At 41.4% G+C, this 24000-nt stretch overlaps 1 protein-coding gene across 3 annotated transcripts; it reads right to left on the reverse strand.

Annotated features, from left to right (window-relative positions):
• Window positions 1-119: 119 nt before the first annotated feature.
• On the reverse strand, window positions 120-23826 carry npepps (aminopeptidase puromycin sensitive). 3 transcript variants are annotated; one of them, XM_067498873.1, is made up of 23 exons: window positions 23463-23826; window positions 20891-20975; window positions 20655-20732; window positions 20411-20532; window positions 17412-17519; window positions 14776-14976; window positions 14437-14533; window positions 14309-14342; window positions 13148-13262; window positions 12535-12699; window positions 12171-12275; window positions 12031-12091; window positions 11826-11935; window positions 11180-11243; window positions 10514-10653; window positions 8094-8228; window positions 6475-6721; window positions 6245-6387; window positions 5774-5830; window positions 5583-5690; window positions 3468-3623; window positions 3138-3185; window positions 120-2309 (listed from the first exon to the last, which is right to left on the reverse strand). In XM_067498873.1, exons 1-23 carry the CDS (start codon window positions 23745-23747, stop codon window positions 2163-2165), a joined length of 2811 nt encoding a protein of 936 aa, XP_067354974.1. In that variant the 5' UTR covers window positions 23748-23826; the 3' UTR covers window positions 120-2162. The 3 variants fall into 3 exon arrangements, with proteins under 3 accessions (XP_067354974.1, XP_067354975.1, XP_067354977.1); XM_067498874.1 differs by having other exon boundaries at window positions 6502-6721; window positions 23463-23825; XM_067498876.1 differs by lacking the exon at window positions 23463-23826 and having other exon boundaries at window positions 20411-20561; window positions 20891-20932.
• Between the last annotated feature and the right edge of the window lie 174 nt (window positions 23827-24000).

Here is a 24000-nt window from a genome sequence, read left to right on the forward strand (position 1 = left end):
TCAAATCTGCTTCCCTTTACCTTTCATGATAGAGCAGAAGCAGAAAAAAAACAGCACAGCTTAAGTATTTGGAAAGACAGCAGCTATATACCTGAGAAATGTCTTGCAGTGACAGACTGTATCATCAAGTGTTACTTTATTGTACTGCATATTTATGTTTGCCTTGGCAACACTAAATGTAAACCTGTTCTGAGACAGTAACAGATTTCCCTCTTCTCTTTTTTCAAAGTCAGAAGCACAAAGACAACCCCACACGTTGAACTAAAAATCATTAGAAAAACAGACAATAAAACATAAAACGCCTCTGCCAGACAGATTTTTTTTTTGTTTACAGATTCTATTTAATCTACATCTTTTCTGTAACCCACTTTATTCTTAATGGTTCTAAGTTGGATATTGTATTTGATCCAACGTGATCAAACTTCTCCTGAATGTATGACATTACGATTCAGTTTCCGCCCATGCACACTTACACCTTTAACCCATTTAAAAGAAAAAAAAAATGGGTAAATTTTACAACATTTGTTTGTTTTTATAATCCTTTGTCACTTTAATGACCAGTGACCGTAGTTTTAACCAACAAAAAAACAAACTTCTGGGAGAGTCGACAACAGGTTGGGTAACTTAGTTTGTATGTTTTTCAAAATCTATGTCGATATACTTGGTCAACAAGTCTGCATAATCTGTCACATTAGATACACTTAACATAATGTGGAAGTCATCTGTTACCACTACTTGATTTTTTTTTTTACCTAATGCAAACCAGTGGACCAGTTTTAAGGCTTCCAAGTGCAACAGCGGAGTCAAAGTCACATCCACAAAGTTCGGTTCAGACTCTCAACCCTATGAAGAGGCGTTTCCTGATGTTACTTCAAAACCGAAAGGCCCCAAAAAGTAGTGTTGTGATCTTTTTTTCCTTTTCCTCCTTTCCACACGTCAAAGGATTTATCTCAACATTTAAATAAATCACTGCATCTGATGTCTTATAAAAACACGCTGATATCTTCATTTCACTGAGGATGGCGCATAAAAGAAAAACGGGGGGGTGGGTTGGATATGGTCATTAAAGATTCAATTAACACAAACTGTGACTGAACAGAGCTGGAAGGGTTTTGTGTGAGGAGTAGGCGGCAGTAAGAACAGGTAACCATTAATTTCTCCGTTTAATTTTTTTTTAAAAGGAGCCTCATCTGCAAAAAATAAAACTCAAACAACAAAACAAAAGCTTGCATTATATAGTTTACAATGTAGTACCATGCTAGCGCTGCTTGCCTCGTCCTGACCATCGATTAGCAATGGAGAACCGGTGCTGTAGGAAACTACAACAGGTGTTAAAAGAAGAGGGGAGGCTACACAATGGTAAATAAACACCAGCCTGTTCCAACTTCTTTGAGATGTGTTGCTGCCATCAAATTCAAAATGAGCAAATATTTGCCACGAAACCATCAAATGTGTGACTTTCAACATCTGATATGTTAATGTTCTCTTGAGACTAAAATATGGGTTAATGAGATTTGAAAATCGTTGCATACCCACATTTTTTGGAATTGGGGTTGGACTACAGTCACTAACAGCAGGAGTGAGTGTAGTACAGCCCCAGTTCCACTTTATTAACCGCATTCTGCCCAGGTGCTGTGTGTGTGTGTGTGTGTGTGTGTGCGCGTGTGAAGGGACAAACTCAGTTTTTTAAGAAAACAGAAAATAAACAAGAACAAAAAAAATCACAATTCATGCATTAAAAACTGAGTGGCATCGGGAAATAAAAGGTGTAGGTAGAGGAGGAGGGTGGATTCACAGTTTTCTCAGGTGGAGCAGGTGATGTGGAGTGTGTTAGCAGGGTTAGATTGAGGGACCGGGTGTTTTGGGGGACTGGTAGTGGGACGGCGGTGTCATCTGCTCGTGGACAGAATGGGGGTAAAACTACATTCCTGGTCTGACTAAAACGGGTTCTGCTTGTTAACGTAGAAAGAGTCTGTGTGTTTCCAACACTTTGTGTTTCATACAGTTTATTGAGAGAAATGAAGCCTGCTGTAAGTAAACTCTGGTCTCCAGCTCCTGTCTGTAGTGAAGGGGGAGAGGGAAGGCCGAGGCAGTTATAATGCTGGGAGGTCCGCGCTGGAGGAGGGGGGGGGGGGTAAGGAGCTGGAGGAGGGGGCAGCAACTCAGACCGGAGGAGCTTTGCGTTGCTGTAGATAATGGTGAATGTCATCCGCATCACGCTTCAGCCAGGCGGCGTTGAGGAGGATGTTCTCACAGCACTGCTGCACCGTACGCTCAGCCGCTGGCGCCGGGTGACTCTCAAAGAAGCTCTGCAACGACAGGAACAAAGATTTATTGTCAGGGTTGTTTATTTTCGGGTCCACTTAGTGGGGTCCACACTGCACGGGTGGGAATGGGAACGTGGAAATAATCAGAGTTTGATTTGATTTTAATTTGACTTTGTCCGAGGCTCGTTCCATTAAATCAGCCTGCAGCCAGTGCTCGCCTGCCTCTGCCTCAAGTATCAAGTAAGAAATTAAATTATTATTCCGAGCAAAGAGAGACTGTGTGTTAAATCACGGCTGAGCTGAAGGTTTTTAGGGAGACAGTTAATGGACTCTAACGCAGTGTCAATCGCCTCCTTCTCCCAGTGCCAGTCCGTCTCCCGCCGAGAAAAGCTTTATACGTTCACCACATTTACATTTACTCAAGATCTGAACAGCCCCGTTTAAAGGTCAACAACGTTCTGACAAAGAAATTACAGTAAAAAATAAAAATAAAAACATCGTTTTAACAGGCTGTAGGCAATTTTTCAAAATTACTTAATGAGATACTGACTTCATTCCAAATACCAAAATGCTTTTATTGATGTTTTATATTGAATTAAAATGTTTATCTTTCATGTCATATTTATCTCAGTGTCATGATTTGCTGCACAGGATTTACACTAGAGACAAATTGAATAAACCTTAATGTGCCGTGGAAAACAAACATGACTGCTGAATAATGACGCCGCTCTGTCTCTGCCGGGTTTGTAGGACAGTGTTTAACACTTTGCCTCCAAGTCCACATGCAGTTTTGACAACAATATTTTAGCTGATTAAAGTTATAAGTAGCCATCGATCTCATGTAGTTGTTTCCAACATGTCTGCTCTCACCTTTACTTCAGCAGCTATTTTGTCGATGGCGAATCCGTCCACCGTGAGCTGCAAAGACAAGCGAAAAGAAATGAAGACAAAGAGAAAAACACAGTGTCTACAATCACTTTGGTGCTGTTTTTCATGGAATTATGGCCACTTACAGAAAATGGATGTTAAAAAGAAAACAGCAGTAACCAGACACTGAACCTTCCAAGACCCACTCAGAGGTCAAAACAACCGTTAACATGAATACTGGGCTTCCACAGGAACTTCCAGCGCGTACAACCTGGAGGCTTTGCTAAACAAATTAAATCTGGAGACTGAGCGTATTTTGGTTTTTCATTTTACCTTGATGAGCCGTGATATGAGGAAGCCGCCCTGGTAGCGGTTGTAAAGTTCCTCCCAGTTGTCCTTGACAAACTTCCAGGCAGCTTTCCGCCCTTGTTTACTGCTTCCTGCAACACCTCCGATTACTGACACCGTGTCCTGAGGACGAACGTCTTCCTGTTGGTCATGGGAAGAAAGAAAGGTAAGAAACAAGCAAACTAGACAAACCTGCAAAAATGACAAACTCTTGATAAGGTTCTGTAGAAAGAAAAAGTGAAGACTGGATGTGTTGGGGACTGACCCCCCAACCGTGCAGTTGGGGGACAACCCACTCCACCTCCTCAGCTGCCACAGAAAGCTGTGGAGCACTAAAGCATATTTTTGTCAGGGGAGACACTTTGCACTCACCGTGTCTCACTTCCAACCCAGAAAGCTGCTCTTAAAGAAACCTCCTTCGAGCAGAACAACTAAAGCTAAAACTCGGCACATTGATGAAAATGTTTTTGTAGCACGTGCTTCAAAGTTTGTATCAACAGTTCCTGTAATCCTCCGACCAGCCTGTCCAGCACCAACCACCGTGCCACCTTTAAAGTCGCTTCGATCACCTTTCCTCCACATTTTGATCACTTTGAGCTTTAGTATTAATGCATTGAGTTGCTGGCCTGTGATTGGCTCATTAGACTTTGCACTGAGGAGCAGTTGAAGGCACCTAACTGCCTGTAAACAGGTGATTTTATAAAGTGTTTGTAAAAAGGATGGTCAATTAGTGCAGTGTCTTGCCCAGAGACACTTCGACATATAGCTGGGACAGGGGATCGAACCACCGACCCTGTGGTCTGTGGACCACTGCCTTTACTAACTGAGCTCCTTGATTTCAGGTACTAGTTGACACATTTAAAGTCTCCAACCGTCCCCAAAAGTCTTCAACTTTTCTGTCCATTTGTCCTTTAGGGTTTCAGGCTGCTGTGGACTGTGGATGCCCAAAGAGACGCCGTCCTGCATGGAGCTGGAGGCTCAGTAGCAGCTGACCTGCTACACTTTCTGACCACTAGTGAGTTGTACTTCTACCTGCATTCATGTGTCTTTTCATTGCTTATTTATCGCTTTATGTGCCACTTAAGGTTTAATATGTCATGGTCGAGGAACGTGGGGTCATTCACAATCCTTTCTGCAAACTCGCATGTGAAGCTCTGCTAGCTCTGGTATATTGCACCAGATTCTTTAACTTGAATGCGACAAGCTTTTACTTTAATGAGATTGTGGAGACACTTTATATTAGTCTGTAAAACACAGATCACCAGTTAAGATTGGCCTATTTTTTATTTGGGATAAAGTCCTGCAGTGCAGACTTTGTCATATCTCTTTGTTTAAAGAGAAGATGATTGAACAAAATATTGGACTATACGTCATTTATATAGTAATTGAATAATAGAAAAACAATCAACAGATTACTCAACAACCACATAAGGTTAGGTGCAGTTCTGGAGTCAAATTCTTTGTGTGCATAAACCAAATTTACCTGGTCAGTGAATCCGACTCTGATTTGAATAAAAACCTTTAAGATTCTCTGAAGAACAGTGTTTTATTCAACACTATATAATAAACTACACAGTGAGATTTTACAGGTCAGCTGCAGTGTTGAGTAAGACTTTTTGATTCAATCATTATCTTGTTTTGCTTGTTTTTACAATAATACAAAAACAAAAAAGGTAAAATTTCTGCCCCAGCAGTGGCTCCAATTGTGAATGTTTGCAGTTTTTTTTTCCTATGTTTTTGACAATTTTTGACTCAGAAACTGTGATGGACGTGTTGGACATATTCAGGACATACGAACAATGGTTAGTTGCAGCCTTAAGACTACTGCCTCACAGCTGGATGCCAGCCAGTCAAGTGGACCTTTGTGCCAAATATAAAGAAGCGTATTAAAATCAATCCTGTTACATTGTTGATGTGAACAGAACGGACAACCTGAAATAACGTAAGCACAAAAAGAAACCACTTCTTACTCATTCAAACATGACTGTCAGCATGTCGGGTAAAAATAACCCTTTATAATACACAACAGATGTTTCACTTCTTCTGTCATGTGACAAACAAAAGCAAACTTGAAACACAAAGTGACGAGGTCACGTTTACCGAGAGGGCGAAGTTGAGGACTTTCTGGATGAGGTCGGGGGCTGAGATGGCGCCCAGCACTCGCTCGATACGATTCTTCTCCTCCTGCATGTCTGCTTGTTTGTGGAGCTGAAGGGGACACAGACAGAGTAACACATGAAGCAGGGACCTAGACCGGCTTCTTTAAACCTGCTCATCGGCTGCAATCTTACCTTCAGCATCGTGTCCAGTGTGGTACTGTCTCCATGTTTCAGCACTGTTAAATACACCTGAAATAAAGACATAGTTGTTACCCTGCTTCAGGATCATCCCTATTAAACCCAATGAAACCAATTGACCCCTATTCTTTCCCCTGGTGTGTTCCTCACACTTTGGATAGAAGCTTCCTCTAAATGACTAATTGTAATTTTAACTGTGGAGTCGTTTTATCCATTTCAGTGGCTACACTGCATAGGGCCTTTAATGTTAAGGCAGATTGGTGTATGTTCGTGGCAATTTCCATCCATATATTTTACAAACTACTTAACCCGTAAAGGATTGTGAGGTTGCCGGAGCCAATTCTAGCTTTGTGAAAAGTGAAATGGCTTTATAAGCCGTTTCTTCTATCATCTCAAACTTGACAACAGTCTGAAACCTGCGGTAGAAAAAGGTACAAAATGTTTTTCCAGCTGCTTTAAACTTACTGGGCTCCTGAGGTCGGCAGGCAGGATGTTCTTGCCCTCTGCATGGTCTTTGAATCTCCGACGAGCCTCCTCCAGTGTTGGTTTATGTCCTGCTTTACCCAGTTTCCCCAGAACCAGACCTCTCAACAGGGCGTCCAGGTGACCTGACAAAATAAACCCACCGCACCGGTTACTTTCCCTCTCTCCCCGCATTGATCTGACTCAGGTTGAGACCCACTGTACTGACGCACATTTCAGTGCTTGGAAGTCCTTCTCACCTTCTCCTGGTTTGCTGTCCCAGCCCAGCGTGAGGCCAATGGGGGTGAAGAGGTCCCGGATGAACTCCTGGATCTCCTCGTGGAAGTCTGTGTGTGACAGCAGTGAGGAGAGCACTCCCAGATTGCAGCTGAGGTCACTCCATACAGTGTAGTTGGGCTCGTTGATGAACGCCTCCATCAGCTTCAGCACCTCCACAGTGTTGATCATCCCTGCACGAGACTGAAAGAACAAACCTATCAACACCTGCAAAGCTCAGAAATGCCTACACTTCATAAATGTTTGATTCTCTAGACTGAATACATGAATGCAGAGTGACATCCATGTGCAGATATTTCTGAATGTTGCACAAAGCTGTTTGAATAGAATAGCTACTGCTAAACCAGGAAACTTAATACTGCGTGTAGGGACAAAGGGAATAAATAGGCTCTTACTTCATACAAATGTACTTAAAACTTATTTTGTTGTGTTCTTGATCACATTTTATGAATTTAACACATCGAGTCATATTGTGTCGTAGTCCGGCTGCAATCGGAGTTACAAAATGGATTCTCTGCAGTAATAAAGCTAAAGACAAACATTTTGTCACCTGATAACTGAGTAGGAAGTCAGTCACAAAAACTGTTTCCTTTTAATTATGAAACGTGCATCAGTCAGCATTTATATAAAAGAAGAAATGGTACCACGACGTTTCCGCGCTCAGACAAAATGATTATGTTCTATAAAGAACTTCTGAAATTCAAAAGGGAAAGTTTATGCTGAGACTCTGTCAGATGATGTCAGATGCTGTTTGCTCAGCATCCATTTTAAGTGTCTTAAAAAATGTTCCCACCATTTAAGGAAGTAACAGTAAAATATAAAAGGTGTGATACGGAATCTGTCACTTCTCTCTACAGAATCGCAGCTGACAGCTTCTGGTTTCCACAAAGACAAGCAAGTTCCTGTGTCTTAAAACATTTGCACAAACATGTGGTTTCACATGTTGCACAAAATTCTTAAAAAAATATTTCACCACAATTTAACGATAAAATAAATTTGTAAGACATTCACGGTAAAGTTTCTGTTGAAGCGGAACTAGAAGGAAACGTATCAAAAACCGAGGTGTTTTGGAGGAAAAAGTGTGATTTTTGTTGTTACTGTAGTGTTACACACTTTGCAGCCTCATCAATCACTGGTTTGAGCACAGGGCTGATTGTTGCTCGTGATTTTGATTCAGTTTCAGTTTTAATCAAAAATCTAAGTTCATTTTAGTCCATGTCAACATGTAGAAGACAAAAAGGGAAGTCTTTGCACCTTATCATGTTCACTGTGGATGGTGAACTACAGAACTGAGTACAGTGCTTCGGACTGAAAAGGTCTCAGGTTCTGGATCTAAGCCTGGTCCTCTACACGTTTTGAAAACAGTGTCAGTCAACAGGCCGACATTGTTCGTCATGCCATCATTTCTCACTTTGTCTTTCCAGTCTTCCTGCCACCCCCGTTTCACACTACGTATTGGTTTACCCTCACAGGTAGTGGGCTTCCTTTGATTACTTTCTGCCACAGAGGAAAAGGTTTTATTGTCCAGCAGCAGGGCTCTGTGTTTCAGTCTCACCAGGGAGAAGAGGTCATTCTGCAGGCCGAGTCGGTCCACGGGCGGCAGGCTGAGGTCTCTGACGCCTGGCAGCAGACTCTCCAGCATGGACGAGCTGTACTGGATACGATAGAACCCCACGGTGCCAGGGTTGATCTGTAAACAGCAGGGACACATTTGGGTCAGGCTGTGGGAAATATGTACTTTTACTATTTTTACCCCTCAGGCTGATTGCTCCTCAACGACAAGTCTGGTGGTTTCCAAAATTATAGTTATTTTTAAAACAGACTGTGAATTTGTCAGCGAGGACGGAACATGTCAGCCAGTGGCAGTCAGGGTTTTCTTCATGCAGCATCTGTGCTTTATGTATTTTAATAGTGATTTTATTCAAACAATATGTTGGATCCTCAGTCTCAACAAAAGAACGGAAGCCTCTTCGGTTCCCTCTTCCTGAAATCTATGGGTTTTTTGAACAGGGTTGTGGTGAAATATCTGAACTTAGGTCTGTGGTTCACACAAGGTCAAGAGATCTTCATGTTTTACTCTATGACATAAAAACGATCAGCAAGAAACCCACCCACTCCATTTTTGAGCTCTTAGATATAGTTGTGATTATCAAAGACTGACCTGACGTGAGTCAAACAGCATGATATTAATGCTAATGTATTAATGTTTAGTCAAGGTGTCATGGTGGGTCAATTTTTACCCAAATAAACTTTTACCTTAAACAATACAAGACAGAATTTTTACAAATATTTTAATTACTTTAATTACGTCACAGCTCTAAATTCTATCCCATAACTTTGTAATGGGATAGTTACCGACCCACAGGACTGAAGCAGTAAGATTTATGGATCTGTACCAGCTGTCTAACACCCGAGCTATTTCCAATTCTGTAACATCCTGACAAGTTTTAATTAAACCGTGTTGTGCGACTTTGCAGGAAGCCCCCACGAGACTCAACAAGCCCATTCATGCCGTTTCCACATTTTGCGAAAGCTCAGACCAGAATAGATGAAGACATGAAATGACTAAAGTGTCTTTTGTTACTAAACAGGGAAAATGCCTGTGAAAACAAAAGTGAGAGGACAAGTCTGCGAAGTCTGTGATGACCCCGTGCTTTCCTTCGTTCCTACTCAAATGACAACCAGGAACTCCAGCCAGCGAGCCGTGGTTCAACCTTGATGTTTCACTTTTCATGAAAAGCAGAACAGACTGGGGCATCTTCTCTTATGACTCACTGCAATCTGTCACCGTCACATCATGGTTGCAAAAATCTGGAAACCTCATACCAACCTTGTTTGGCAGCAATAACTATTTGTGTTCTGTGTTGTGCCCAATACTCAGATTTGCAGAAACATTTTATTATGGCACAGTAATTCTACATTTATTAGTTCAACAATAATTAAAAATAGGTTAATAAGTAATAAGCTGGTTGGTTATTAAATGCAGAAAACGAATTAAAAGGCCAGAGAAACTCTGCAAATCACATTCAACCTTGGTTATTATACATTAATAACTTTGTGTTTGCTTTGCGTTTACTTATTTTACCTCGAGTGACAGATCGGGGTCTCTAATACTGCAAATCATGCAACTTAATACAGTTTGGAAATAATTAGGTGGATGAATACACTAGTGTTTCTATCGGATTTTGTTAAGACTAGTCGTAAAAAACAATAATTTCTAGTAAATGCTCAGTTAACATGGACCTGCATAGATTACTGCACAGACAATAAAGGCCCACAGGCCCTGAAGGACTACAAAATTAAACAAACACAGGAAAAACTACCCCAAAGAGACTCGTGGTGGCTGCAAACTATTTTGCAGTATCTTTCTATCTGGAGGTCCTAAACAGGAAGATCGTAGACCTTTTCTATGACCTAAGGTCCATTGTCTCACACGCCGTCAAAGTCTAAACTTGAAAGTGAATGAATTCATAAATGCAATACAGCTGGGTGCAAAAGTTTGCATCCCTTTCCTTTGAAATGTCACAAACAGTACAATGAGCACATCTGTCACTTCGGATGATGAAAGAACCTTTGCACTAGCTAATTGTACATTGTATTGTGTTAGGTTTCGTGTTGGGTTTAAATCCCCTTACATGCCGTTTTCATTGCTTTTCAGCTAGTACAAATTAGCCCCAACTGTAAGTCCACAAATTGATGAGCTTCCTATCGACTGCTTTCCTGCTGGTCAAAACATAGCTATTAATGTTACTGTCTAGACCAGGCAGGAAAGAATTAGCTCATTTTGAAGCAGATGTGTGCCTGTTTACACAGATATGAATCTTTCTTCAGATGAAAACCATTTATCAGATATGTTTAACTACAATATGATCAACACCCCCGCAGTTAGTAATAAATGATAAATGATACCACCCCCTGGATAAAGTAGTTAATATTGAAACTACTGGTGCTGAAAGAACCGTGGCACAGTCTCACCTTGACCCACTGGTCTGGACCAACTCCACTCAGGGTGATGGTCGTCTCAGGTCTATCCAGCAGAACCTTGAGCTTGGTGCATTTGGGATCTTCACTGGTACAAATACTGATGGGAACCATCCAGCTGGGGCAATCCTCACCTGTACAACAGACATGGGACAAGATTCTGGATTTAACACTTACAGGAATTTGTTTTGGCGAGTTCACACAACACAAAACCCTCACACACACACACACACACACACACACACACACACACACACACACACACACACACAAGCCAAGACATAAACCACGAAAACAAAGAGAAGTACAGCACAGTGAAACAGTTTTATTTTAAGAGGAAAAAGGGACAGTTGCAGCCTGTTTTAGTCTAGAGCTGAAACTACACATTATTTTCATCATTGATTAACTTTTCAAATAATCGTTTGGGCTATAAAATGTCAAGAAACGGATAAAACTGGCATCAATTTTTTAATTTTGTCCAATCAACGCTTTATTACCACACAAGACTAAATAAAGCAGTGAATCATCACATTTTTGTAGCTGGAGGCAGCAAATATTGAATGAATGTTGCCTGTAAAACTCGCAGATGATATTTCTCTCAATCAACTAATTATTTAAACACAATTTAAGTAGCTTAAAACCAAAGTGGGAAACACTCACCATCATGTGGTCCACTGGCACAGAATTTCTTCTGAGATATCTTGAGGATTCGGTCGTCACCCTGCTGTAAAGGAAATCATGGTAAGATTCTGGACAAAAAAATAAATAAATAAACAGAATAAAACTAAAAAAAGCTGCCACCCAAAAACGGGATAACTAAAGTTTTAAAAAGAATATTTGTAATATCTGTGGTTATTGTGTCTGGCTAAAAAGAAAACTCTCCGCTGTTACTCTATACACTGCAGAGATGTGGCTAAAATATTTCAAATTCATGTTATTATTCCCTCAGTAACTGGTGAGGGATTTGGTTATCAATTTTTAACTAGTTGTTGGTCTATGAATGAATGGTTTGTTTGGTCCAACCCGCAGTCTGAGATAGTCAGTTTCAATTTTTCTGAATATCAATTACAGCTCAAAATATCAGCTGTTATGTACTTTTTGTAATATGAGTCTTACCACTCAAACTTCTTTTAGTTACGTTTGCTGGATTCAGGTATTAGGACAATGGCCCTTTTCATTGAGGCCATAGCGACTGTTGGATTATATTTGCTAACAATAGGCATCGAAACAAGTTCTGCCAGCACATTTCTGTCACTGAAGTAGGTTGAAGTTTGCCAGACTAAACAATGGAAACAGTGAAGCTCACCTGTTCCTGGTCCACTACAATAATAGGGAAGCCCATCTGCTTGGTCCACGAGCCCATCACTGCAGCGATGGGTTTCCCACTGGCCTGTTCCAGACAGTCCCATAGGTCCTCTGTGTAAGACAACGGGGAGTCAGGACCCAAGAACAAATCCACGCCTCAATTTGAGCGTGTGCTTCACTTCACCTCAGGGAAAGTGTTTCCTCACCTGTCGATGCATTTTTATGTTGGAACTTCAACAGATAGGCATTCATTCCTTTCCTAAAGTCCTACAAAGAAAGACTAAGAGGTTAAAGAGGAGAATGCAAAACCGGGAACAACACTTCACTGTGAGCAACGCTTTCCAACCTTGTCTCCTATGTAGTTGTGCAACATGCGGATTACAGATGCTCCTTTGCTGTACGAGATGGCATCAAAGATTTCATCTACCTCTGATGGATGGCCTACATTGACCTGAAACATTAAGTAACAAATCAGCTGTGTGGGAGCAACATGCTTTTTTTATATAGATAGCCAGTAAATTATTAAATACATAAATGGATTCATTTAAAAAATAAAGCATAATTGTGTCGTCTTAATCAGCCAATTCATGCTACAAGAAGAAACTTCATCCTGGTGGAGTGACCACAATCACTAGTTGCCACAAATAAAAACATTCTTTCCAATAGTCTACATGAGTCTGCAGCTTTCTGTTTTATGAAGTGAATCCTACCTCTATTGGATGGCTACTGTCCAGTGCGTCCAGGTCCAGAGCGCGGGTGTAGTCGGCTGAGACAAACTGGGTCCAGATGTCATACTCAGGGAAGCAGTGGTCCACACAAAGATACTCAATCCAGGATGCAAATCCCTCATTAAGCCACAGATGGGTCCACCATTCCTGTACACACACACACACACACACACACACGATGAGACATGTTGTAAATGACTTCCTATCTTCCAAATACTGACTTACAACGCAGTCAAACACACGCTTTAGCGCCCTAGTAGCCCAATGGGTAGAGCAGCAGGATGGGATGCAGAAGTCAGCGGGATCAAATCTCAGGTGTGTCCCAGAGCGAGACACTCAGCACTAGCTCATACAAGACATCCTAATACTTTAGTATGAAAAAAACGAGCATTTCCGTTCTTTTTATGCCTTTTACACGTGCTCATTACCGTCAGCTGGGTCAGTGCTTGCGATTATTTCTACCTCTTCAAGTTGATGAGATATCTGTGAATCCCTAATTCCCCCAGTGTATACACTTTATGGAACCAAAATATCTGAGTATTGTGTATCTCACGTGCTGATGTGCGACAATCTAAACTGGATAATAACATCTTACCATCGTGACCAAGTTTCCGAACCACTGGTGCGCAAGCTCGTGTCCGACTACCAGCGCCACCCACTGCCTGGAGGACGAGCAGGAGTTCTTGGGGTCAATGAGCAGTGCGGTCTCCCTGAAAGCAACCAACAAATAAATTAGAAATGGAGGTCACCACAAAGACGGCAGACGATGGGACGCCTCATCTGAACACCAGCAGGCTACGTTCCAGGCTACCGGGCTGTTCATTAGGAAAACTGCATGCATATGGCAGAGGATGGTAGATGGCTGGAGCCTGCTGCTGAATGCTAATCACATGCCAAATGAACACCTAACAGGTGGCAGCACGTCCTACTAACCACGAAGCAAATAAAACACCAAAGACAGAACACTGCAACACAAGTGTCTTTGTTGTTTTCTTGGTTTTGTAGTTATGATTTCATAAAAAAAAAAAAAAAAAAAACTCATAGGTAGTTGTAACAAGACAACATCACAAAAGAATATCAATAAGGATCCTCACTCTCTATTGCTAAATTTAAGTACTGAACAAAAGAGTTATTGCACATGAAGATATTAAACAATAATCAATATTAGCATCCATAGCTGACTTTCTGGGTTTAAAATTCCTTTTCCTTCGTTTTCCAGGCCAACATTATGTCACACTTTTCTATACAAACTAAAGTAACAACTCATGATAACTAGAAATGTCCATATCCAGGCACATTTCAAAGTTCTGGTTTAGTTTACTGTCCCATCTTTGAGTGGGTTAAAGCTCGGAGCACTTCTTAAAAATGACTGACCTACACTCTGTATATTCCCACAAGGCCTCCCACACATGCTACTCTTTTAATGGAAAGTCCACACACACAATATCTGATCTCTGGGATACTGTCTTCACTGGAGCCACAGTACAACCTGCTACATACAAAGATAAGCTATGGATGACATGGAGGTACCAAGCTCAGGCTGCACTGCACACACACACACACACACACACTACGGCTGGTTGCTTTCACAGCACAGCATCACACACTTCTGAGCACTAGGCCTAGGAATGTTAATGGTGTTTAGGTAATAAAATCAAATGTATTTTTGTTCAATTCACCCATGATGTCAGTAATGTGGTTGGCAAATAACAGTAATGTTTATCAAGTAAATGAAGGAGACTTAATGTATTTTTACCTGTAGGTAACAAGACCCCAGTTTTCCATGGCACCTAAATAGGAGGAAGGAGCACGTTTTTTATTTTCCTGCTGAGCACTTTAGAGAATATTGTTGGATTTCTGAGTCTAAAACTGAGAAACACTCACCAGCAGCAAAATCAGCAATGGCTATGAGATCAATTTTAGGCAATGGATAAGGAACATCGAAGTAGTCTTTGTAGAAGGGTAGGGTCTTAGTTGCAACCTGCATTTAAAAACAAAAATGCCTGTAATTGATTTAAGGTTGTTACAAAGCATATAAAACTTTACACAGTCTGCTCATTTGTGTTTATCATGTGTAGATGACAACACATCAGATGATGTAATTCCGATTGCTCATTACACAAATGCTGGTAAATATTTACTGCACATTTGTTCTCACTGCCGAGGGGGAAAGCATCAAGTCAATTCACTGCTGTGATCAGTGATTGAAACGTTGGGTCTCACCTCCAGGGCAAATTTCCCTTGTTCCGCCTTCCCGACGGGCGTGTAGACGCGTACCGTTATGCCGTCTGACGACTGGCTCTCCACGTAGTCATATTCCCCAATGACAAATGCTACAAGATATGTGGACATGACGGGCGTGGTGGCAAACGTCACTTCCACCAGGTTACCATCATCTGGAGATGGCTTTTGATCGATGACATTCTGCACAGAGGAAACATAACATGGAGACATCATGAGAGCTGCTATTTTTGCTGAAATGCAAAATAAAACCGCTCTAACCTGAGCACTGCATGACTCAAAATCATTAAGTCTCAAGGCCCAGCAGCAGCTGCTGAAGGCTAAAATATTCATGACACAAACAAAATGCTGACAGTTCCTCCCATTAGTGGCTGACATTTCTTTTGCACAAATACAAACTGGTCACATGATGGTGAAGGAACAAAAATCAACACAAACTGTAAGGATCTGTAATCTAAGTTTATAATTCAACAATATTATTGTGGTCACAAGTGAAATCAAGTCAGCAGTGGTTAGAGCCAAGAATGTACTTAACATATATATCAGTAAAGTAGGATCAAAGCAGTAAAAAAGATTTTTAAAAGATCTAATTTGGTTTGTTCATACTACTGTGAACAAAATTTGATCTGAGGTGCAAAAAGATCAAATTTGGACCAAAGCAGCTATAATATGAAAGCAGCCTTAGTCTTTCTCTCAGTCTTTCTATCCTACAATGTCTGTGAAATCTATGTTCTGTAAACAGGGTGGGGGATTAAAGAAACCTGATGTCTCTTGATGTCCTGAGAAAGCCTTTGCCATGTTTACATGTAACCAGGTTTATAATCAGCTTTTTAAAGATGCACATGTACGAGATACCGGTTTACAGTGGCCTGGCTTACAGAATGAGTGGCTGGATAAATAAAGAGCTCATCGAATAGAGAGACACCTCGTCAAATTTAATCATTCATCCAATATCATAACAGAGTTAAAAGGTAAAAGTGTAAACAGGCTGGTTTCCACCAGCAAAATATCAAAAGCTAGTTTGAGCTGCAACACAAAGCTGTGTCAGTCTGCTCCAAGAGACAGTGCCAGTCAATTTGCATGCATGTCTGTCCAAACTCCTAATTTAATCCATTCATCCCAGAGTCCAAAATAACATTTGTGCCTGATGTAATGAAATGTCCTCCAGGAGTTGCAGAGATATTGCATTGATGAGTATGAGACAGAGTTCACAGCAACTTTGACAACTGACCAAAATAATCAGTTTATCCAGGTTAGGGGAGAAATGTGATCAGTGATCTGCCGCAGTCTTGGAGCTCTGCAGGTCACATGTGGCTTGGAGGTTATGACTAACTAGGTTTTGCTGACTTTTTCTGGCAGCAATGTAGTTTATGCAGGACTGAATCAAAATAAACTAGAGCATGTTCATGGTAACAGTCATCAAGTCAGACAAGTCATCCAGACTAACAGTGTGACTCACTGACGTGTTTTAATAGTTTTTTTAAATAACAATGGAGCAATGGAGAAGAAGAAAACACACACACACACACACACACACACGTTAAAAGGAGACAAGCATTGTTGCTGTTTTTCTTTTCATGACATTTGTTGGCAATTACAAAAAAGCTGTTTGACGATGTGGCTAGCGTTGAAATATCCTGTCTGTATTAAAGTGGTGCATTGATGGACACATAAAAAAATAAATTAAGTTAAAAAAACACAGAGGAAGAATTTGGAAAAACAAGCAGTTATGGATGCTGGCTGTTCCTCCTTATGTGACCACTTTCTATGGTCGCTTGAAAGTGTAAACAGTCACTTTCCCTCTGAACGACATCTGTGCATGAGCTGAACGCAGCATTGTTTTCGCAGCAGACTTGAAAGGTCACAGTATGCTTGCTGTGAAAATAGATTTGAGCAGGTACGTGCAGACAAAAGGTCAAGAGCTCGACCAGCATTTGTGAAAACGGAGCAATTAGTCTTGCTGCATGATGGTCAGCAATTCCAACTGCCAGTTATTGATAATAATATGCATCCTTCATAACTTGCAGTCAGTGAGGTTATTTGTTTAACTGCTCTTTTCATAATCAAAGTATGTTGATCTATCTTGCAGTAAAATGTCTCTTTGAACTGCTTATAAGAACACTCAGTATTTAAAATTGATAGACTGTTATTAAGTCATTCATAAATAGTCATCAGAAAGAAAGACATGTAGCTTCATCATCGCCACCCAGATGAACTGCATTAGCCTAGAGGGGTGGTGATGTTAAAAATAATCTAAACCAGATGATGATGTTTTCTGCTGCACCTCAGCTGCAAACGCCTTTGTTAAGACAGAGTGTGCATGAGAAACACCTGACTATTAGAGAAATCGTCTCCGACCAACGACCAGCCTCTGTGTACATGTACAGTAGCTGCACTTCACATGTAGATAAACAACATTAGCCAGAGGTGAAATATGCAGAGACTGTCTGCCCTCTATTATGTAAGCTACGACAGAAAAGAGAGGAAGGAGAATGGAGGCCCACACACACACACACACACACACACACACACACACACACACACACACACGTAGCAGTGATTCAGGCAGTCTGGGGTCTGAACTTTCTCAGAGAGAGCAGTGAACATGTGACACATACCATATTTGACAAGGCTACTCGGTCCTTGGGAACTATCAGAGTGATGTCAAAGGTGGCTTTGATAGCTGGCTCATCCCAACAGGGGAAAGCTCTGCGTGCGTCCGTGGCCTGGAGGGGAGGGGGGGAGGGTAGTGAGGGAAAGAGAGAAGACACAAAATGAGACCCAGATGAGTCCAGACCGTTTACCTTTGCTGTGTTTACAACCTGCTGATGTGGACTGCAGTTCGATCCAGGCAATAAAGTGAATCTTAAACATGTCTCCACCGGTTGTGATCATATTTCACCTGCATGGTCTCACTTGACTCTGACTCTGACTGCTAATCACACAATTAACTCAGACCTACAGGAACAGAGGTTGGCAGAAGGTGGCTGTTCACACACTGGACATAATAGAAAAAACATTAGGGAAGAAAAAAGCCACAGGGACACAGACTGTCTTTTTGCTACGTTAGCGGCCCCATGCTCCATCATTCGGAGCCACTTCAGTCGAGCATTTTTATCTCTGCTAGGTCATGTGCCCTGTAGGCTGTTATTCAAAGCTCGTGTACAGAAGGCATCAAATTTCCCCGTGGCATCTCCAGCATTTTCTTTAAATAAACAACCCGTAGCTGACGAGGATTTTATCTCCTCGGAATCCAGGCGTAGATCATTTTTTTCAAATGGCAAATGATAAATATCTTTCGTTGCACATGGGATTTTGTAACCGTCTTCCTGAAAGCTGGAGCTCAAAATTGTGATTATGGGAATGGCCAGAGCTCTATGTTGATACTAATGTTGTACTGCCAGGATAAAGTCTTCTAGAGAGTTTAGCCTTATTCTCACAAGAACAGCTAGTCCAGCAGAAAGCATAGTAAATGAGTCCACATGCTCCCAAAAGTATTTAAAGGCCACTTTCTCCACCTCGCAGTTAACTATAAATCTGCATACAGGACTGTACATGTCATCATACACTGGGAGAAAGTGGAAACCATTGCTGATGAGCCGTCATGAACATGACCGACCTCAATAAAGTAGGCGTCGAGTAGTTTCACACTGGAGCCTTTTGTTGAGTAACACAAGCTTCCATGTAGCCGCTGCTTATTCTTGGAACATGCACATTTTTTATGACGAACCAAGGGCGTGTTGCAAAGCTCATAATGTGAGCAAACCAAACAACCCGAGGTGGGGAGGTGTCTCCAAAAATGAATCGATTGCTTATTTACTTCTTCGTTTTAGTGCTACACTCAAATTTAAAGCTGTGGTTTTAGGAGACACTGCATATTTCTGTATAATTGTATATTTTAATAATGTTCAAAGAGAAAAAAAAAAAGCCAAATCACCTATAAAAAAACAAAACAAAGAAACTCAAAGCCAGCACAAACATAGCTGCACGGTGTGTGTCATTTTGTCTCCCCTTCTCTAACAGGAGGCGCAAGATGCCTTTTATATACGTCTGTGCCCAGGAGCTCGTTGTTTCTGTCTAAATCCTAAAGTATTTCGAGAAAGCTCAGACCTGCATAAGATTGTAAGACCTGCAGATACAATCAGCATAAAACCTCAAACACGTGACTACTATAAGTTAACTGCCTAGCACATTGAAACCTTAACTAGAAAATTAGCTAAAGTTTAGCCTGTTTCAAAATGTAAAAAGAGATGAAAGATCCATCATTTTCTGACTTATTGGAATTTACAAAAATACCCAAACACACACTAAAACCAACACTGAATTGCCTCTAATTAGTTGTCTATTTACAACATGTGTTGCCTTGTTTGTCTGTGCTGTGGATTGAAAACACATCAGCCAGACACATTGTTCCACTGAGTGTTATGTTAATTCATCCCCAAACATAAGGAAGAGAAAATAATGAAAAACACTGACATATTTATGCTCTGCATGAACATGTTGTGTATGCGTAGTTACACCTTCCTTACTTCAGACCTCTGTGAAATGTTATGGTGATTCAGAACATTTAGGGCAACCTTTTTTTTTTTTTCTTTAATACCTCAACCAAATATTTGGGGATGAAGAAACACGCCACCCTGTACAGCAGGTGGCCCGGCTCATCTGTTTTACATGGTTTCCTGACAACAATGGACGTCTGTGACACGGACAAACAAGCTCATCCAGGTTCCAGACTGACAAGAGACTGAACACGAGGAAAAGGGTTTTAGGGTCTACTGTTAGTGTCTAGTAGGATGGTTGCATATTAATACTTATTTTTCCAGGGTGTTGCTGAAAAGTTTGTCCGTATTTTGTGCATTTTGTAACCAAAACCACTAATGAGACATTTGGAGTCAGTCCTCTCTGCTCTGATACAGATTTTCTTAGCCATTTTACTCTGTGCCATGTTCTGCTCAGCTCTTCGGGAAGTTCATCAATAAGAAGCAAATAAACATGTCAATCAATGCTATTCTCCAATTGGTTCAAACACATTTAGATGTGAAAACTTCCGCACCACAGCCAGTGCCGTCCTCTCCACATTGAGCGTTGTGGCATATTTCTCAAAAATAAAACAATTATTTTTAGATGCTAGTGTCATTTTAAACTCCCCCACTCTCTCATTTGTACTTTCTTTGATTTGTCTCAGTCCTGTTCCAACATGGCATCAAGGAATATATGTGTGGAGGATAAATGGAGAGGGGACATGTCTAAACCGAAACTTGCTTGTGACTAATCAGAGATCCTGTGTCTCAACCTGTGCAGGTTTAGCAGATTATTATCGAGTAGAGGTTCAGCCTCTGATGAAAGCCTCCATTCATGATCCAGATTAGACTGACCCAGTTTAGCTTTCGCAGAAATACAAGTGAGCACACAGCAGCATTTTCAAAACATACTGTATGTCAAAAAGGAATGAAATATAAGTTGTTGCCTCATCGTGGGGACAATTTTGAATACTCACAGAAGGAGTCATGCCTCTATCATGTCCGATGTTGCAACGCAGGCAAAAAATAAGTTAAGCAAACACAAAAAATTTTTTTCCAAAACAAAACATCCCATTTCCCAGAGGCAATCAACTGACCTCAAACTGTGTGACTGCAGCGTAGCGGACTTCTCCAGCAGGGGTTGTATATTTACTTCTATAGAATCCTTTCATTTTGTCGTTCAGCTCCCCAACAAAGTCGATCTTCAACGTGCCGGAGCCTGGGGAGGCGTGCACAGAGAGAGTTGCACTGTTCGTTCGGCCAAAGGAGGAGAAGTCTGTTATTCTCCAACAGCACATATGACAGATTGCTCAAAAGCAGGGACTGCCAGCAACAGCTTACCTTTCTGTAGAGAACTAGGAAAGGACAGGGTGACTTTCTCATCCTCATTTTGATAGTTAAATCCTGTAGCGTTAATTTCTAAAGATATCAAAAAATAGCCCTGCTCAGTGCCAGAACACAGTTCTCCATTATGTGTTATACAAAATACGAGATGAGACCAAATCACATTTGCATGCATGACAATGTTATTCTCGCAAAAAAAGGACAGATACAATCTGAGAAAGACTAGCTCTCACCTTCAGCTCCATCTGGTACAAAAGAAGCTGTGAGGATGTCAATGTCAGCGCAGTTCATCACAATCTGATTTGTGCCTTGTGTAACCTGTAAATATTGACATAAAGCACCAATAATTATGCTGCCAACGAGGAAAAGAATAACTTCACTAACTGCCCACATAAAAAAAAAAAAGCATCAGCTGGATGTGAAAACGGCTATGTGATGAAGCTATATCCTGCTGATACATGTGAGCTGAACCTGCAGAGGCTGACGGCAAAATTGCTCTAAGATAAACAACCAGCTGGCATAAGGAGAAAACAAAAATCATGGGGACAAAGAAAACAAGACAAACTATGGGTCTCTGACATGTGATGGGATGTAAAAACAGGGCCTGCGACTACCCGGCTTGTTGAGGCTGAAGCACAGTGGCACTTGGATGCCATGCCGAGAGGCCAGTAATAGTGACATTCACAGTTTGTGGCACCGGTAGTTGGACGCGGCTGTTGTATGAGACACTTTCAGCGGAGAGGCAGTAATTATCAAGCCTGCCAGGCCAATGGCAAAGTGCCACAGTTGGAAGTTTTTCTAAAATTATCGATTGTATTTTACTCAGACTTTGTACAAACCACATGTGAATGTGTTGCCAAACAAACCAGCAGGACGTTACACATCAGGAGTCAACATTTAAATGACCAATGCCTGGACAAAGTGTTCGAATAGATTCATAACTAGTTTAAATGTTTTATAAACAGTTTGTCCGAATGTGTCTTGTATATTAAAATTTTGCATTTCCATTTTTTGTACTAATCGTCCTTGCATATGTTACTGCTAAATAATGGTGCACATTAACAATTAAAAAATCGCCTATTAAAAAAAAAACAAATTAAAAAGATTAAGCTTCTTAAAAGCATCTGACATCTCCCACGGGTCATGAGCTCAATCAACTAATTGAGCGATGGAAGAATTATAGCAAACAGTCTTTTTCAAGGAAAATGACAAACATATATTGCCTCCAGCTTTTCAAATTACAGGATTTAGACTGTTGTCGGGCACTTTTTCGTTAATTTCACAGCCCTCATTTTAAAACGTACCTCGAGCTGCTTTTAAAATGACACATTGTGCAATATCCTATTGGTGAAACGTGCCACATAAACACAACAAAGTTAATGTTTGCTACTTTTACACTGTTAGCATACAGACAATGGTCTGTGGTGTTTGTTCTAGATTCTTCTGATAATGCCGTGATGAGTTAGTATTTACAACCTTGCAACAGTGTTAGGACATTCAGCTGATACGTGTCTGTGACATGTGTCTGTTGTGTCAGCTGACATTGTCTGTAGACAATGGAGCAATTAACACACTGTATAAAGGAAGTAAGCTGCCGAAGCTTGTTTTATATGTTAGTTATATATTAGCTACAGTCTACATCCACATCAGCGGCAAAGCTATAAAGAACCCGCATCTCAGGACAATATAGTCAACAGGTGGACTCTGGTCCAAATCTGGAATTGCTAAACTAAACTTCAGTCAAACCTGATCACAGATTGCTATCACTACCTTACACGGGTCAGGAGCTGAAGGTTGAAATGTTTGAAATTAGCAATGAAAAAGATGTGTGGAGAATGTAAGAATAAGTAAACTGAACAATATTGAGTCTGAGAGAAATGTTGAAAAAACAAAACAGGTAATTAGAAAGATTTAAAAAAAAAAAATAGAGACAAATATGTAAATACTGAAAGTGTGGTTTGATTAATCCAACTTTCTTGGAGCCACGATAATGAAAATTCAGCAACTCTCAAATCTCTGCTCTTGACTATTCAACTAAACGTTTTGGAACTTTCCAATGCAAAATCTCTCCTCAACATGATCCGAAGCACCGTTAAAGTACAGTTTGGCTTTATCTCCAGCTGTGCCGAAAATGAACCATTACGCAAATCCACTTTCTACATGTCATTTATGGGCCAGGACAGTTTTAACATGTTTATATATAACGCATAACGTAGATGAGCTGAATGAGGGTGGGAGGGGGCGACATGATGTTTGCCATGATTTAGCAAACATCAGCGTTAGCTAGCTGCTATTGGGCTGATTAAGAGCGATCAGTGAATAACGACCGATTAATTGATCGTTTCTCCAGGCAGTGCATCGGTGTTACGAGGGCTTTACGTTTTCGACGTCCAACAAAGTGCTACTGAAACCCACTGACCGCATTGCCAACTGCGGTTAGCGGGCTAATGAGACAGCCGGCTAAGCTAACATGAGACTGCAAGTCTACTTCGGTCACGGGCCAAGTTAAACAGCTTTGGTTAACTTGGGAAAAGCACCGCTAACACGCAGTTGTTAGTTCCCCACCCACGAATTTGCAAATGGAGTTTGAGCCTCTGGCAGAGGCTCTGAACGTTACCCAGCTAACTAGCGTTGAGTAACCCGGGCTAGCGTCAGGTTACCGCTGCAGAGCGAGTTAGCGGCTAAGGCAAACACGGCACATTCGGTTAGCTGCGAGCGTTAGCTGGGCAGATTACATAACGAGATCCCCGCCATGCACAGACAAATCAACCCGTGTATGTAGCCGGATGCTGTGGCACAACGTACCTCCACCAGCGCCTCCAGCTTGCCCTCGAAAGTGAAGTCGATGAGATCCGGCTTGAGACATAAGCCATAGTTGACGGGGTAAACGTCAGTTGGTAACCGTACGAAGGGCCTCCTTTCGGGCATGGTTCTTGTATTTTGGCCGACTGTGGTCAAGAAGACGGTGCTGTGCGCTGTTAGCTTGGTTAATACAGTTCTGACCAAAAGGGGTCTCGACAACGAGAATGGACAGCAAGTAGTGACTCTGCGCACGAATGAAAGCGGAACCTTGCGCCCAAAGTACAACATCGACTGGATTCCTCTCAGCACTGCCAGCTACACTCCTCTCACCGCACAGCCCAAACAACCCCGGCGTCATCACGTCCCATCGTGCGTTGCCCAACGTGCGATCCCCTCGCATTCGGTTCCCAGAGATAATCTGAACTGTAATCTGGTGATGACTTCGCGTAAACGGCAACAAACGGAAATGTCTGCTATTGCTGAACGCTGAGTTGCAGCTTAACAGTTTGAAAGATATCTGACATGTTTACTGTAAAAATGT

The sequence above is a fragment of the Channa argus genome, chromosome 3 (genome assembly GCF_033026475.1).
Source record: "Channa argus isolate prfri chromosome 3, Channa argus male v1.0, whole genome shotgun sequence".
In the NCBI taxonomy this organism is placed as follows: Eukaryota; Metazoa; Chordata; class Actinopteri; order Anabantiformes; family Channidae; genus Channa; species Channa argus.